General features: G+C 42.9%; 1 protein-coding gene across 1 annotated transcript; it reads right to left on the reverse strand.

Moving 5' to 3' along the window:
• Positions 1-5,410: 5,410 nt before the first annotated feature.
• Positions 5,411-11,038, reverse strand: LOC306913269 (uncharacterized protein; the record flags this gene model as incomplete). Its single annotated transcript, XM_079489859.1, has 8 exons — positions 10,977-11,038; positions 9,425-10,032; positions 9,163-9,240; positions 8,805-8,952; positions 8,369-8,460; positions 7,940-7,988; positions 7,487-7,640; positions 5,411-5,534 (listed from the first exon to the last, which is right to left on the reverse strand). Exons 2-8 carry the CDS (start codon positions 9,881-9,883, stop codon positions 5,411-5,413), a joined length of 1,104 nt encoding a protein of 367 aa, XP_079345985.1. The 5' UTR covers positions 9,884-10,032; positions 10,977-11,038.
• Between the last annotated feature and the right edge of the window lie 7,029 nt (positions 11,039-18,067).

Here is an 18,067-nt window from a genome sequence, read left to right on the forward strand (position 1 = left end):
AAGCACGAATTCAATGAATTTTCACTTTTTCTACCAGATTAAACTAAAAGCAATCCAGTAACACATCTATTATCTATCTAAAGTTATATCTATCTCAAAGGCTATACGTTTGTTGATGTTAGACCTATGTATACTATATACCTTAGAAATATTACCTGTATTATAGGTAAGAGGCAAATTAGCTATATAGATTTCAAATCAGCGAACGCACACTAACATTATTTACGAAAGCATGGTTTCAATTAGTGAAGGGAACTGCCCATAGATCCGAAGTCCCGTTAGTCCGAACATGCATTAAGGTTGGCGAACATGCACTGCTAAGCCCCTTTCCCTTTGTGACATTTCATTCATGGTCAAAATGCCTGAAAATCTATGCTTTCATTCATTATTTCATTTGTATGAAGGTTTCATGAAATTACCGACCAATATGTGCACGTTTACATCGATATGTATTTCCCCCCACTGTTACGACCCTTATTTCTTTTTTTTAAGATATATTTTTGGGCTTTTTCTGCCTTTATTGGATAGTGTACAGTATGGTGATAGGAAATGGGGAGAGAGATGGTGGGGTGACTCGGCAAAGGTCGTCGAGATCGGGAGTCGAACCCGTGGCTTAGCAGCCTATAGGTGCCCGTACCGCTACACTAGCCGCCCGGGCCACGACCGTTATTTCTAGGGGTGTAAAGGTCGCAACATAAACAAACAGGACAAAGGACTTAAAACTGTATATCCATTTATTTACACAAAAAACAAATAAAAAGGTTACAAAAATATATGAATTGAAGATGCCTAACCTATAACAGCAAACAACTAAATAAGGACGCTCAGTCAAAACAGAATCATCAAAAATGTGTCTCTAAAGGCTTGGTTTGGGTGGGAGGACAGAGGAAATGAGTCTCTGCTGCTGTTAAACAAAAGTGTTTTAAATTAAATAACCCTTAAGACTAATGTTTGCTGATGATTGCTGTACGTTCCGAAAGACTGAGCAGGCCATTTCTAGACATACTGTCTGAACTTTATGATTTTTGAACTAATGAACTTGCTGTTTTAAGTCAGGTGTCATTACATTTATTTCAACAGTTTCCTTCAATCATAAATCAATCATTATTTTATTTATATTTAAATAAAACTGTGATGTCCAACGTATAGTATGATGTTTTTTATTCAATTATTTCATTTGGGGAAATAAATGTCATTATAGCTGCTTTCTGCTGCACAGCAATTGCACACCGCAGCCTTTTTGTCAGCAAGGTGGTAACTAGGTGAAATTTGTCATTGACAGCCCATACATCCAAACAGAAAAGTCCTATCTGATTGTATTAAACAACGTCAAACGCACCAACATTGTGTTTGTGTTTACACAATGCTTGTGTTTACACAAACACTCAAAGCTGGGCAGCCCCTCAAAAATAACTAGAGGAAGATTGACTGATTGAAATTTGTATTTCACAGTATGAAGAATGGGTACATTTCAAATGTACAGTTCAATACAAAAAGTTGAAGATAGAACCAGAAAAAGCACAAGGCTAAGGGTCCTCCATTTTCATTAAGTTGAATTGAATGACTTGCAAATTGAATGACTTGCAAATACGTACAGATAAATGAGGAACGTTTGGTTACGATGTAACCTTTGTTCTCTGAGTGAAGAGACTATCTCTCCACCCAACATATTTCATATGTATGGGGAATGACCCCACCTCACTCGTGACGTGGATATCTCTTTAAGACACACCAGTTGTACTGGCACGCACAGGTATATAAGGCCCAGGTGTGCGTGATTACACTGGTTTACTTCACTGTAAAAAATTTATCCGTTAAAAAACGGCGAAATGTTCCGGTAATTTGCTGCCAATGCATTGTACCGTTAGTCTACGGACACTTCCGTCAACCCTATAACGGATCATTTCGTACTTTCACAGGACTAAGTCTGTTCCTTTCACGGACACTTCCGTCATCCTAAAACGGAAGATTCTGTATTTTTACAGTATTTAGTCAGTTCCTTTTACGGACATTTGAGGAAAATTCTGTACTTTTACAATACTTAGTCTGGTCTTTTTACGGACAAGTCTGTACTGTTATGGAACTTAGTCTGGTCTTTTTACGGACAATTCTGTACTGTTATGGAACTTAGTCTGGTCTTTTTACGGACAATTCTGTACTGTTATGGAACTTAGTCTGGTCTTTTTACGGACAATTCTGTACTGTTATGGAACTTAGTCTGGTCTTTTTACGGACAATTCTGTACTGTTATGGAACTTAGTCTGGTCTTTTTACGGACAATTCTGTACTGTTATGGAACTTAGTCTGGTCTTTTTACGGACAATTCTGTACTGTTATGGAACTTAGTCTGGTCTTTTTACGGACAAATCTGTACTGTTATGGAACTTAGTCTGGTCTTTTTACAGACAATTCTGTACTTTTATGGAACTTAGTCTGGTCTTTTTACGGACAAATCTGTACTGTTATGGAACTTAGTCTGGTCTTTTTACAGACAATTCTGTACTGTTATGGAACTTAGTCTGGTCTTTTTACGGACAAATCTGTACTGTTATGGAACTTAGTCTGGTCTTTTTACAGACAATTCTGTACTGTTATGGAACTTAGTCTGGTCTTTTTACGGACAAATCTGTACTGTTATGGAACTTAGTCTGGTCTTTTTACGGACAAATCTGTACTGTTATGGAACTTAGTCTGGTCTTTTTAACGGACAATTCTGTCCTTTTACGGACACTTACGTTAATCCGAAAATAGAAAATGATGTACATTTACATAGGATATTCTTTGTACAATTTACGGACATCAATCTGATTAAACCACAAATATACAAATATAACATGTTTATTTGTATTTCTTTTCTTCAGTGTGAACAGTGCAATTAAACATTTTTTCTTTAACATTAAAGTGCAATTAAACATTTCTTTTTTTAGACATGCCCAAAGCACCCAGACAACACATTAACCGCCAGGATTAATGAATTCACCTAATACAGGAAAGGATTTCCCCTGTTTTACGGCGTATATCTATTCTACGTCCGAGCATAGACATGGTAACGCCTGTCTTGAATGTCCTCAGATGCAAGGGTACTCCGTGGTCGGAAATAATACAAGTAAAAGAGAATGGCAACACGCGACAGTAACTTGTAACTTTAATTTTTGTAGAAGAGGCAAACTAATAGTTTACTTTGATTGAATAATTGAACACGTAGGCCTATGTACTATCATTTGATTTGGCTGTGTTCTAATACTAAAAAAGATCAAGGGAAAAGAGACCTTTTTACAGTACAATAATGTTTAGAGTTTACAGATGTATACAAATAAACAATGGCATAAACGGCATAAACAATATTAGTTTGCCTCTTCTGCAAAAATAAAAGTTACTGTCACGCGTGCCAAGCTGTCATTCTCTTGTATTATATATCGTATCATTTATTTCCCACCACGGAGTAACCTCACGCAGCAGACTATCCGGCAGGCAGGGCGTTACCATGTCTATGCTCGGACGTAGAAAAGATATACGCAGTTTTACGTTTTGAAAAGCCTACACTTGTGACTGTTGACATCACGCAAGTAGCATCACGATCATAAACACTATAAAATACCCTTTGGCGTGAGGTCCTGGGCGGGTAATGTGTTAGTACTATATAGTTGCATTACATTTCCATCATAGAAACAATAGAACACAACTTTTATAGACATTTCCATATAATAAAAATATACATTCAACTGTAACACATTTCTCTTAAAACTTGTACAGGGATCGTTTGCCACTGCCTTCAAACTACTGACTCACCCGCCAGTGGGGAATGAGGAGTCCCCTCCAGGAGGATGTAGAAAGTGTCCTACACCTCCCACTCCTCATTCCCCACAGACGGGCGTTGCCCCAGCCTGTAGGAGAAGATGCAGTGACAAATATCACCCTCCCCAATTATTTCAAAACACAATAAAATACATGTCATTTGCCACTGCTTACAAACTACTGACTCACCCGTCAGTGGGGAATGAGGAGTCCCCTCCAGGAGGATGTAGAAAGTGTCCTACACCTCCCACTCATTCCCCACCGACGGGCGTTGCCCCAGCCTGTAGGAGAAGATGCAGTGACAAATATCACCCTCCCCACCCAACTTCCCTCCCCTGAACATGGGGGATTTGAACTACATTTGGACAGGTACTTAACCCCTGCGCCACCTAAGTGCCATAAACATTTTTAAGAGCTTTCTGAAATGTAACACATTTCTCTTAAAACTTGTACAGGGATCGTTTGCCACTGCCTTCAAACTACTGACTCACCCGTCAGTGGGGAATGAGGAGTCCCCTCCAGGAGGATGTAGAAAGTGTCCTACACCTCCCACTCATTCCCCACCGACGGGCGTTGCCCCAGCCTGTAGGAGAAGATGCAGTGACAAATATCACCCTCCCCACCCAACTTCGCTCCCCTGAACATTGGGGGTTTTAACTACATTTGGACAGGTACTTAACCCCTGCGCCACCTAAGTGCCATAAACATTTTTAAGAGCTTTCTGAAATGTAACACATTTCTCTTAAAAATTGTACAGGGATCGTTTGCCACTGCCTTCAAACTACTGACTCACCCGTCAGTGGGGAATGAGGAGTCCCCTCCAGGAGGATGTAGAAAGTGTCCTACACCTCCCACTCATCATTCCCCACAGACGGGCGTTGCCCCAGCCTGTAGGAGAAGATGCAGTGACAAATATCACCCTCCCCAATTATTTCAAAACACAATAAAATACATGTCCTTTGTCACAGCTTTCAAACTACTGACTCACCCGTTCAGTGGGGAATGAGGAGTCCCCTCCAGGACGATGTAGAAAGTGTCCTACACCTCCCCACTCATTCCCCACTGATGGGCGATGCAGGAGAACATGCAGTGACAAATATCACCCTCCAATGATTTCAAAACACAATAAAACATATCAATACAGCAATCAACTAAACAGCTTAGTGCAACAAAATAGGCATTTCTCACCTTTAGAATACTCAAACATCAGACTAACATTCTGAGATAGATAATAGTTAAGTTCTGTTTGGGGGGGCAGGTACTTCACCCCTATGCCCCCTTAGTGCCATACACATTTCCATTTCAAAACTAAATAAACAGCAATGCTGTTGCATTCTCACCTTGAGAAAAACATTGTTACAGACTGGCAGTCTGACATACAAGAGGTAGTGTGTGTGTGTGTGTGTGTGTGTGTGTGTGTGTGTGTGTGTGCGTGTGGGTACACGCAGTCCAAAAACCTCACATGTTCCATACGAAGTCCTTCATTGAGTCACAAACTTTGACAGTCTTGAATCACAAAACATTGCTTCATCAGACTAACTGTCCTTTGTCAGACAGTAGGTGAGGTAAGGTGGTGTGTGTGTGTGTGTGTGTGTGTGTATACAGTCCAAAAACCTCAAATGCTCCATTGGAAATCCTTCAGTTGAGACACAAACTTTGACAGTCTTGCCGGAATGTGCCGTTTTTTCCCCTGCTGTTCTGCCTTGGACCCTCTGTCTGGATTGATTCCGAAGAAAACTCTAAGGAAACAGAAGAAATCTTAGCTACACATAAAATAGATGAAACTGAAGTAAAGAGTAACAGACACAGTTGAGATACTTTAGTTAGTTGATGGTGGTCCTTGGCACAAAATGTGCCAAGTAGACAATGAGATACAATATGGAAAACTTGACCTCTCTTAGGCTAAGGGCAGAGCAATATGCAAGGAACTGGAAGAAATAGACATTGTACTGGACTATGACCAATTTGGGCTTTGACAAGTATGAATGTCAAATAGTGACCACGAGGTGGCAACATAGGATAGATATTTGGTTGGGATTTGCAGCCCTTAGCTTGAATGATGTAAAAATTGTACTGGTAATGAAGGGCAACTTTATTTGTTTAATTTGGGACATTGGCTCAGGGGTAGAGTGGCCAGTAGAGCAGCTGGATGGGAACGGCGAGGTTCCCAGTTCGATCCTGTGGGCTCCCCCAGAGTTAGTGTCAAAGTGTCCTTGAGTAAGACTCTGATGAACCCCTAATTGCTCTCAATGAGCAGGATGGTGCCTTGCATGGTTTCCTCGGCCATCATGGGTGAATGTAATGGTGTATGAATGTGTGTGTGGATGTAATGTAAAGCGAGTTGGATAAAAGCTCTATATAAACAGGGCTGCACACAACTTTTTTGGTCTAGTACTCAGAGGAGCACCTGGAGAAGTTACTTGGCTCTCCAAAATGCGGCGACCCGTCTCGCCGGATGGATAATAGAGGGATGCATGAATATAATGACTTATAGAAAAACTATATTTATTGGATAGGTGGGGACTGGGGAGTCAATGGAGGGTATTGCAACTCTAGATTCATACCATTATTAAAAAGAATCTAGAGTTGCAAATTGCAGCTAGGTCCATGTGTGGTCCAGCCCTAAATGCATAGTCTAATAAAAACAACTTAATACTTCCTAAGGATAATATGAGCATCAAAGCAATATTTAGGTACTTAAAAAAAAATATATATATATATATATATATATATATATATATATATATATATTTAAATAGCCGATCTACTAGCTCACAACGTGTTGCGGTCTTGCGGAGGAGACACGTTGTGAGCTTGCAGATCAGCTATTTGTTTAACATACACGGGGAAGCATACATCAGGCTTCCCTTTTGTTTTTACAGAGGCAACGTACAGTCAGACTCAGACAGTTAGACACACATGGCTCCTCGGTGCAAAAACAAACAGTGTACACTTCCCAGACTTTACGATAATAAAGGGACAGTATGTCGGGACACAGTGTTGTCATGTTGATAAGCTTCATGTTGTGCAGGCTGCAGCAGCAGTGCCAGTCCGCAATGCTTTGCACTCTTATCACTGTCGGAACTAAAACCTGTACCCGTAAAAAGTCAGTGGCCGGTGCCTAGGCTGTGTGAGACGGCATCGCAAACGAGCAACTTGCTCCAGCACCCGGAAAAAAAACATAAGCACAGCGGCGAATGGGAAGAGTGCAAAGCATCCAAAGCATCCCCTTTTACAACTTGTAAAAATGGCCAGTGCACTTGTGCAAGACGTACTTTGAGTGGCAGTCGGTGGGAAATGCTCTCGCTACAGATTGTACTAGTATTCTGGCCATAATAATCATTCTAGGCGGCCCCAGCAGGCGGTACGCAGAAGCGCTTCCCGGCGCTTGATTGACAGCGCAGAATTAATTTTGACGACGCATGCGCACTGGCGTAGCGCCTGTGTGCAGGTCTGTATATAAAAGCACCATTTAGCATTTTCATCATGTAGATAAATATCTTGACCTGTTGAACATGGACTTAGAATGTTTTTGGCAGGTTATGTTTGTAATCAACTGGAACTCTGCACAAGTAAGCCTTGCAGAGCCAAAATAGCAGATCTACAAGCTCACATTGTGTTGTGACGCATTATGACAGACAAGAATTCAAATAGCCCAGCTATAAACATTACAAAACCATGTGTTGCTTACCTTTGCACAAACTCCAGCGTCAACGCCATCTCCTTCGGGTACTCGATGTTGCAGACATAGAACAGGGAGAAAGCATAGGCGAGGGCCGCAACAGGGGAGGTGATGTGGTCATTTACAATGACCTGATCCACAGCCATATTGAATTGCTGGTCACCTTAAACAGATTATCACAAAAAACGAAATTAATTTAAGAAATCACACACCCACGCACAAAAGAAAAATAGAATAATTGCTGTGATTTCTGGTAATTAGTAGTTTTTGGTAAGAACAAGCAAAAAATACTTTGAAACGCTATTCAACATTTTGTTTCTCAGACTTGTACATACAATTGTACATAATTTAAAGATGTTGCCCCTAATCTGCATATACCTTTTCATCACAACAAATTGTCTTAGCAGGAAAACTAAAAACAAATGGAGCATATATACCAAGCTTGCTGGGATAACTACTAACCTCTGAGTAGGATGCATGGGGTACATGGGAGATCAACATCGTTGGAGTCCTGAGGAGAAAAATAAGATGAAGATACACATGCATTTGATGATTTTACGTTTCCAATGTACACAAACAGTGTCTGAATCAGAGGTAACGACTAAGCATAGAAATATTACAGGGATTCTCAATATTTTCTATGATTCACACATTACAATATAATTATGTTGCAGTATGTACATGTGACAAGTTTGACAACCCCAAAATTTGTTCTCAGTCTAAATGGGTTAGACTTAGAGTACCAGCAGTGCAAAGTGGATCAACTATGATACGTATAGTATCACTATCTATACGTTGACTCAAGTACTGTGGTTGAGTATTTCTACCACCACTGGATATAGATAATTATGTTGAGATAATTTCCTGGGGTTTACAATCCATAACACTTACCTCATTTTGGAAGAAGAGGCGATCAGGGTTTTCCTTTAAGTATCTAGCAATGCCTTTGATCAGCTCCACTGGACCATCACCCAGCTTCAACCCTATGATTGATTGAATACTTTATTAACAGTTCATACCAATTATACAGAATACAACATGTTTCTATATCTGTGGTGCTCAAAAGTGTAAACTGTAAAGACGAAACGGAAGTGGGGAGGAGGCTCCACTTCCGCTTTATATTTTAATCATGATAGAACTTCCGTGGCTCCAGACTGTATGATGGAAGCATTTGGAAATTGCAAGAGGCTACAGTTTGGCAACGTGAGACTACCACATAAGCAAAGATATTAGTGAATAGGATGACATACAATAGAAAATACATATTCAACACTAGTAGCAATAAATGTATATTGGGGAAACAGGGGTGGGGTGGGGGGTAATTTACCTTTGGAGTCGAGGAAGTTGTTGATGCCCGATTCTTTGCCGGAAAGTTCCTCTGCCAGCTTGTTGAGTACCGGAAAGCCAAGGAGTTGAGATGCGTGTTCAAACAGGTGAGGAGCTTCAAATAAGAATGGCCACTCTTCCTTCATGACCTTGACATAGGGGTGGGCGATATGGAAAAATACAATATCACGATATTTTTTCTAGCATTATCACGATACATGATATTATTTCATGTGTTTTTTAAGGTTATTGTTCAACAAAGCCATCATTCTACAGAAGTATAAATTAAGGTATTGCAAACATATACGATATCTGTGAATATCACGATACGATATTCATCATCATACACAGACCCTTACCAGGACACATGTTCCATCGTTTATGGCTTCACGCTGGATGGGATACGTTTCAGTCATCAATTTTCTAACAGATGACTCCTAAAAATAGAAGAAATCCAATAGATTGTTTTATAAACACACACAAACACATATCTCCGATCTATAAGCTCATGTTTCCCCATTGTGAACTTTATAAATGACTTCTCAATTACTCCATTAACCAAAAGGTAATCCATAGTTACACAATAATCACCAATTAAATAATGGATGGTTGCAGCCTTACCTGGTGGCGATCATGGGTTCTGAAGGCACTTTTCAATTCCTCTTGTTTAGACTGCAGTGCTGCTCTACACTCGGGTCCCTCAACAGCAGGCTGCCACTCCACACATCCGTAACGATCAGAGTATCTGGACCTTTTCCTTCTTGGAGTGTCACCCTCGGCTGGCCTCATCCCGGAGGTTGGATCTCTCTTCATATTTTCAACTCTGTTTTCTAGCTGTTGAAAGAGAACTGAACAACCGTCTGACGCAAACGGCTTATTTCCAAAGGGCTCTGTCTCTTGGAAGGAGAGAGGATATTTATCAATCATCTGCTGGGCGACATCCCGCAGCTGTGCTCTGCTAGGTCTCTGTCCATGATGTGTACAGACGATATCATCCACAAGCAACCGAATCATGTCATGTCTTTTCTTCGTCGGTACCCATTTCTTTGAAGTGAAGGACTCCATGACTGTGGAGGGCATTTTGTGCCATGGCACAGAATATGTCTGACAGGATGGGGAGCCTGCTGGTGTTGTCGTCTCAGGTGGTGTTGGGGGCAGGACTGGCAGGTCTCTCTGTGGCAGAGGTACAGATGTTGGGCCGCTTGTGAAGGGTGTTGAAGCTTGTGAATCTATGGATAACAAACACCTCATCAATATTACCATTAATATGCTGGTTCTCAGAGTCCGGTAGGGGAACACCAGGGGCACAAATGGGCCATTAACCAATTAAGACCTGAGCCCAGATTCTACAAAATGTCTTCCAAATCCTGACAGTTTTCTGAAAAACATATCAGTGGTGCTAAAACTGTTTCATGTTAAGGACCCACAGAACTATCTGTATTTGACCGTGGACCCCCATCTGAAAATGTGTTGTTCCAGGGACCCCCCCAGAATAAAATAAGAGTTAAAACCGTTTGCTGTGAAAGAATACATATATTCAAAGACTTACACACGTTTTCACAACTTTTCAAAATAGCAAATCTACAAGCTCGTAGCGCGGCACTCAGGGCCGCACTATGAGCTTGTAGATCTGCTATTTTCCCAACACCTAAAGTTTAAAATAATGGTTAAAAGCTATACGGTGACACAGACACGTGCTCAGGTCTAAATGGGTTAAAGGTCTAAGGGTCAGAGTTAAAGGCAAAAAAGGTTAATTTGGACCAATAGTGCTCCTCAGACCGGACATTGAGAATTGCATTAAATTAAGAAAACATAACACAGAATGTGTCACAAACCAACAAAGTGTGAATTTGCCATTTGTGTACACATGGAACCAAATGGACCCTTACAGGTCTGTAACTTTGAGTGTACACATGGAACCAAATGGACCCTTACAGGTCTGTAACTGTAGGCCTACATAATATGGAACCAAATGACCTTACATGCAGGTCTGTAAATCAGTGTACATACGGAACCAAATGGACCCACAACTCTGAATGTGTACAAATGGAATCCATTTGGTTTCATTTGGACACCGTATGGGGTTCTTAAATTAAAGTTTGCAAAATACTAGATTATACAGACATCAATTTTGTAGCCTATGTGTACTAATGTGTGCAGAAGAAAAACTTACCAGTTTGGAAAGCACGGACGAGTCTTCTGCACTGAATGACAGACAGAGTGTTCTCAAGGTCCGAGGCTTGCACATTGATGAGGTCATCCACAGACGCAACTCCTAATTCCTCTAACCTGGCCAGGACTGCATCCATCTTATCACTACTAAGTGATGGCATGGCTTTCTTAACCAACTGTTTTACAGGCTCCATGTTGGCATGTGTTTCAGAGGAATGAGCAACCTCCCACCTCTCTGGTATGAAGAAAGTGGATAATATTCTGTAAATTTTTCCAGATTTTGACAGCTGAACAAATCAGAAACATTTTCATCAACTTCATAGACTCCAAGCTCAGGAACCCAGCTGGCCGTTTTCCCCCGTAGCAAAAGTAGGACAGTGGTTTCATTTTTAATAATAATGCTCGCTATTTGTCCCAACTGTAGTTGTCCTTTAGTATATCTCAGTACAACAAGCATACCATTTTCATATGACGTGCCTTTAACCTGGACCTTCTCTGTGACAACTGCGTTACTCGAGTTAATTCCGAATTCGTCAACTGCTGTCCTTATGCTTCGATCATACAGCTCAGGATAGAACTTGGTGGAGTCTGAAACTTGAACCTGGGGGCTAAATAAACTACCACAAGCCTGATAAGCCTGAAACAACTGATGTCTATCAGCAAGTGACTTGGTTACATTTTTGAAGTTTTTAGATGACCTGATACATCTTTTAAAATATGAATGCTTAGATTCGAAACGCATGGTCCAAGTATGTATGAGTGGGCCAAAATGTAAACTCAAGTCAGCATAGTGAAGCAGATAGTGATGCTTCGGTCTAAGTCTTACTAGTGGGAATAACTCTTTCCTCATTTCAACATAGTCTTGGATCTGCCCCTTCATATAAGCAATCTGTGGCTCTGAAAGGCGAGACATATTCAACTAGCTCCCTCAGGAGAAGTACCATGCCCCATACTGCATTGTCGGCATCTTTAATTCTGTTATGCAGTAAAATCGGCAAGAATCTCAAAAGCCACCTGTTTTGGGCTGCCTGGCCACCAATCTTTGCTCCTGTAATGTTAATAGCATATAGCTTGTTTTTGCTTTCACCAGTAAATGATTTGAGTCTATTATTAAGGACCCCATAACTGAACCACTTTTCTTTTTTGATTAAGACTTGCAAACACATAGCTAAATCAAAGTCAACCACACCTTCAAACAGATCATGTGCAAGACAGGGTGGCAATCCTGGCTGACATACGTGAAAGTTAGACAGTTTGTTGAAAACACTGTCACCTTTAATACCATGATGCATTGGGACCTCAGGGTGACTTTCCAGAAACTGCACTGTCTCATTATAATTAGCCGGATTTCTATGAGTGAAAACTGTGAGAGGGTTAGACCGAAATTCATCTCTTGTCGCTAGACAGTATCTACAGAAATATTCAGCAGAGCTGAAATTCTCTGTAAAACCACCAATCATGTGGGAGCCTAGGTTATCTCCCAGTATGCATGCAACAGTACCTTTATACATCTGTCCATTAAAAGGTATGCCGTTTTCCTCCAGCTTACACAAGTCTGACACAAGCTTACTGAAAATCTCATTGACTCCAAAATATTTTTGGTCTTTCTCTAGGCAGAGTAGTGCCAACTGTATTTGATCAATAGTTGACCGCTGGCATGGAGGGAAATTGGCCAAGGTATAGTAGACAGCTAATACTTTGTGCTTTGTCTTGGCAGATCCAAGTGGATTCGCTACCTCAAACGCATCCTGGAATAAGAGGACCTTTAAAGTGTCTGTGTCTGATGAAAACATGGCATTTGATTTAAAGGCCCACCCATCAGTAACATCACAGAGGATATCATCTTCCAGTTCCACATGAGGATTATTGAATTGAGCTGCACCTTGCTGTTTCAGAATTGCTCCGAGGCTTTCCAAAATAGGAATGTAATGGTAGTGCCTCTGCTGCCCCTCTTTGTACCCAAGACTGACTTCAAGAGGCTGAACATAATTATAGTGGGCCTTGTAATATTGCAGCCTTCTGTGGTGTGTAGTTAAAGGACCATTTTCATTCAATGCCTTGTGAATAGGGCTCTGCTCGTATGCACTCTTTCCAAGACATGTGAATGTCGCTCTTGGAACGTCATACTGTTCAAGCTCACGCGCTAACACATCCATAGTATATTCTTGATGAATAGCATTTAATGTTTTCATCTCAGTTGCTATCTCAGTAATTGTGGAGGCTGGAACTAAATACTTTGCCTGCAATCCTAAGAAAAACTGAGCTAAACTCTCTGTGTAGCCGTCTTTCACTTGATCACTCAAATTGTCAACGTGTTCTGCATCGTCAACAATTACTTCCGCCTGTACAACATTTGATCCTTCTCCTGGCAATACATGGTCTGCAACTTCACATAAATGAACAGGAGCTATCTTGGTAACATCCCACCCTTTATGATGCCTCGAAATATGAGATGAAAAAGACGACTTTACATTACACGTTGTGGAACATCCATCAAAGGGACACGTTACAGTCAGACCCTCAGATATGTGACCACTCAAGTGAGACACAAGACTTTTAAGCTCTCCATATTCACTGCTGCAGAAATTAAATGAACACTTCAACTGTACTGACACATTACGGTTCAATGTTTGTCTGCTCTTTGTATCTGGATGTGTTCGTGACATATGAACAGCAAAGCTATTGTAACTGGAGAACCTCCGTCCACAGTCCTTATGGCCACATGAAAAAAACACATTATTCATATTCCTGTGTGATCGGCAGTGTTTCAGGTAATCTGCCGAAGATACACAGTTAAAGCCACAAATATTACAAGCCAACATGTTGATGAGGTGAAAGATAAGACAATCAGAAAATAATCAGAGGTGGCCCCATCTGCCAGCGGACAGAACACTAGTTATTTCTATTTCCCCCCCCCCCCAATATGCTCTTTTGAGGCTAAATTTGATCCAAATAGCTACAAAGTCCCCTCCAAATATTTAATAATAGTAGTAATGATACTGATAACTGAAAGTGTTTCAAAAGAGCATCTTGGGAAAAAATTATAAAAAATGAACTACTCTAGTACTGTATATTGTGCTGCAAACATTTAATTAGCACTTAAATTGTACAGACACTACAGTTCCAAGTCTACTTCTGTAACATGAACAGCAAGGCTATTGAATAATATCTATGACCACATTTAATCATTTAACAGTCAACATGTTTTCCAGCCTGGCCATAACCTAGCCACTCGTTTTACAAACCACACTAATCAACTAAACCCGAATTCAATATTTAGCACGTAGCCTATACGTTACTGTACACAACACACCAATCTAAACTATAGCATTGAGGCTGGCTGTCTAGGCTAGCGGCCTAGCAGCGGGAGCTAACCCACCACCGGACACGTTCTAGCATTATCCATCCAACTGTGAACACCACACATAAAGCTAACCAAAAGCTAGCATTGAGGGGTAAATGCTGCAGTCTTGGCTAGCGGCCTAGCCTAGCGAGGGAAGCTAAAGCACAACCTTCTATGCCATTAAAGCACACACACACACAGACAACACACACACGCAAATATAATATAAGATATCGGTTATATAAGGTCTGTTGGTAAGCCAAGTCTTTGAGGTGGGGAAACAACTTGGCTTCCTTGGCGCAAATTGAGCTATTATTATTATTATTGAGCTATTGTTAGCTAACTGGGCACTAGCTAGCTAACAATAGCTCCGGTAGCTAACAGCTAACTGTGAGCAGCACACATAAAGCTAAACAAGAGCTAGCATTGAGGGGTAAATGCTGTCTTGGCTAGCGGCCTAGCCTAGCGAGGGAATCTAAAGCACATAGAAGGTTGTGCATGCCATTAAAGCACACACACAGACAACACACACACGCAAATATAATATAAGGTATCTGTTATATAAGGTCTGTTGGTAAGCCAAGTCTTTGAGGTGGGGAAACTACTTGGCGTTCTTGGCGCAAATTAGCTCCGGGTAGCTTTTGAGGGGGAAGGAAAGGAAGCTAGCGGGCTAGCGCAGAAGCTAAGCCGGCCACAATGGACCCTCCACTCAGCTATAGCACTGGTGTCATTCAAGAACGGACGCGACACAAACCCGCAAATATAATAAATGCTATCTAAATATAATCTTAACCTATCTTTTTTTTTTAATAAAACACTTATTTGCCCAACTTTTGCCGCGGGAAAACTGGGCACTTGTGCCAACTGGGGCCAGAAGTTACACACAAACACTGCCAGAGATGTAATAATAAAATAAATAAATGTATTGTAAATGTAACTAATGTAATTAACGTACCAACCAAACGTGTTTACCAAAAGAAGCGTGAGGTTCCAGTCACTCCAAAGTTAACACATGCAGCCTGCCCTGTCCTGTTGTTTCTAAACCAGTGCGGAGAGATTTTGTAATGGCGGCTATGGCGGACTCTACTACTTTTTTGACACCAATGTGCGCATGTCCGCAAAAGATGGGGACATTCCCTTTGCTCATAGGCTTCGCTCTATGGCTTTTCTGGAATTGGGAACGATCCAATCACATATATAAGGGACATTCCCATCAGACGACGGACTTTTTTAAGAGTGTTGATCGACACCGCTTCTGAGCGACATCAAGGTGGAGAGATAGTCTCTTCACTCAGAGAACAAAGGTTACATCGTAACCAAACGTTCTCTATCGTATCGAGACTATCTCTCCACCCAACATATTTCATATGTATGGGGAACTCTGTAAGACACCTCGTGAGGAAGCGAAGCAGTCCCAGAACCCCGAAGACAACACCAGTGGGCTCCGACCCAGCACATACTGAATTTTGAATTATTTATCATGTATGTTCAATGTAATGTATTTACAACCCCTGGAACGGCCGGACAGCCAGACGCCATCCGCCGCCAAATGCTCAGGCGCTAGACGCCACCCAGAGCCCGGCCCCGCAAGACACTAAGGCCAGAGACCACAGGGGTGAAGGGCCGCCCAAGCCAGCCCACCAGACGCAAGGCTGGCTTGACTGGTGAAGGTGACAATGACACCCACCGCTGAGTAGCATGCGAGACCAACTCCCCGAAGGGAGCGAATGCTGCATGTTCAGCCGGTATAACCGGGTGAATGTAGACGGAGTAGACTATGTAGACGGAGTAGACTATGTCGCCGCTGTGCAGATCTCTGTCAAAGACGCACCTTTCCGCAGCGTCCCCAGGTGGAGTGTGCCTGCCCTCCAGGCGGCACTGGTACTCCTGCCTGTTTGTGTGCTGGATAACCTCTGTGATCCATGCACTCTCACTTGAAGCACTCAAAGAGCTGGTCCGTTATTCTGTGGGCCTTGTGTGGCCCTGACGTCCGACTCTAGTGCTCCAATAGGGCAGAGTGGGGACCGACTCCATCTCTGTACGTCGACTGTCTGTATGACGACGGTAGGGCAGAGCTCAACCACCTGATTGAGACGTGTCCTTTTGAAAACATTGGGGATATTGAGCTCTGCAGGCATAGGCCTGCAGAGCTCAATATGGATTGACAGAGCTCGCAACTCCCCCATTTCTCCTTGCAGATGTGACGCCGACAAGGCTGCTGTCTTGAGCATGTCAGGCTCACTGACTAAAGGTCGTAGAGCCTCCAGGGCTAACTCCAGATGGGCCTGATTGGATCCCTAACCTGAGCCCCTCTGAGCCTCAGGGAACCCTTCAGGAAATGCTCTTCTTTTCTTTGTAACGAGGTTACTGCAGTCTGCAGGGCCTGCGCCCCCGCTCAAGTCAGCCTGCCGAACACTCGGTCAGCTAACTGTTGAAGCCCTGTTCTCAGAACCAGAATGATCCTTATTGTCGCATCACAGTTTTACAAGTAAAAAGTGGATGGCCTTCGTTTTTGTGCATAGTTCCCATCGCGTTTATGCTGCGGAGCTAAGCACACACACAGTGAGAAGGGTGCTGGCCGCCACACTGATACCACATATGGTAGAACCTGATAAATGCTGACAGCGTCGATCAAGAGGCTGTCCCACAGATCTCAGATTGGAGGGCACCTCGAAGCCCATGTGGCAGCGAGGCCCTGTGTGGAATGTGCACATGTTCCTGTTGGGGCTGGCCTGCCTGCCCACCTATATGCCTGCTGGATTGTTTCACAAGCCAATGAGTGAAGTCCAGTCTTGGAGACTATCTGCCTAAGACAGTTAGGCCCATTTAAGGCCCTGAGAAGCACACTGAGGAAGGCCCTGCTTCACCACCCTGCTTAGGTGGGTGGGAAGGGTGAAAATCAATAGACTGGATGGCTCACACTCCGATCAGGCCGTAGGGCAAAATGCAGGAATTGGTGCCGACGACACCTAAGCATTGCCATGTAGGAAGCGGCAGCACCCCTCACTGACAGGGACATTTTTGTGGCCGCTAACGGCAAGAATGCTGTCCTGTGAGAAGCCATTGCAGCCCAAGTCTCCACGGGCTTAATTGGCTCATGCCGTAAGGCAGACAGTACCACCCCCCGAGGAGGGACTGCTGGCCTATTGTGTGAGGGATGAACGGTATGAGGACCGACTGGGTGACTATTGTGTCGCCCTTGTGTGGGACGGTGGCCCGCCCTGTTTCCAGATCCCTGGCCTAGCCACACGAATACCTCTGGATGAGGAGGGAGCTCACTCCGTGGCTTCGGTAGCCGGTCTCCAACACACAGAATTACACCCAGGTGTTTAAACGGCCATGCCGTAATACAACCTTATGGTGGTTCTGCTCACCCCTGACAGTCACATTCTGCTGTGTGAACAGACAGAATTATTCGCTGGAACAACGTGGAACGTGTAAACTGACGCTGTCAACGATACGCCCGCGTAGTGCATGACTGTGAATGACAGATAATGCACTGGCCGCATGTTCAGAAGAGCCGGAGACACAAAGTGCACCGTGACTGCCCTCGGCCCAAAGGGGCGGAGGCACAGCCTGAGGGTGGCCGACTCACTAGAGCAAGGGACCGAGTCCCTGCTTTGCCCTCTAACACATGCCGAGGAGCGCTGCGGACTGTGAGAGTTGACGCCTGCTAGGCCTCTTGTCGAGGTGCCGGCCTAGGTGCCCAAAGTGCTGCAGGTGCCTGGCCACATGGCCGAATGGGAGGA

This window comes from Electrona antarctica, assembly GCF_951216825.1.
Source record: "Electrona antarctica genome assembly, chromosome: 20".
NCBI classification, from domain to species: domain Eukaryota; kingdom Metazoa; phylum Chordata; class Actinopteri; order Myctophiformes; family Myctophidae; genus Electrona; species Electrona antarctica.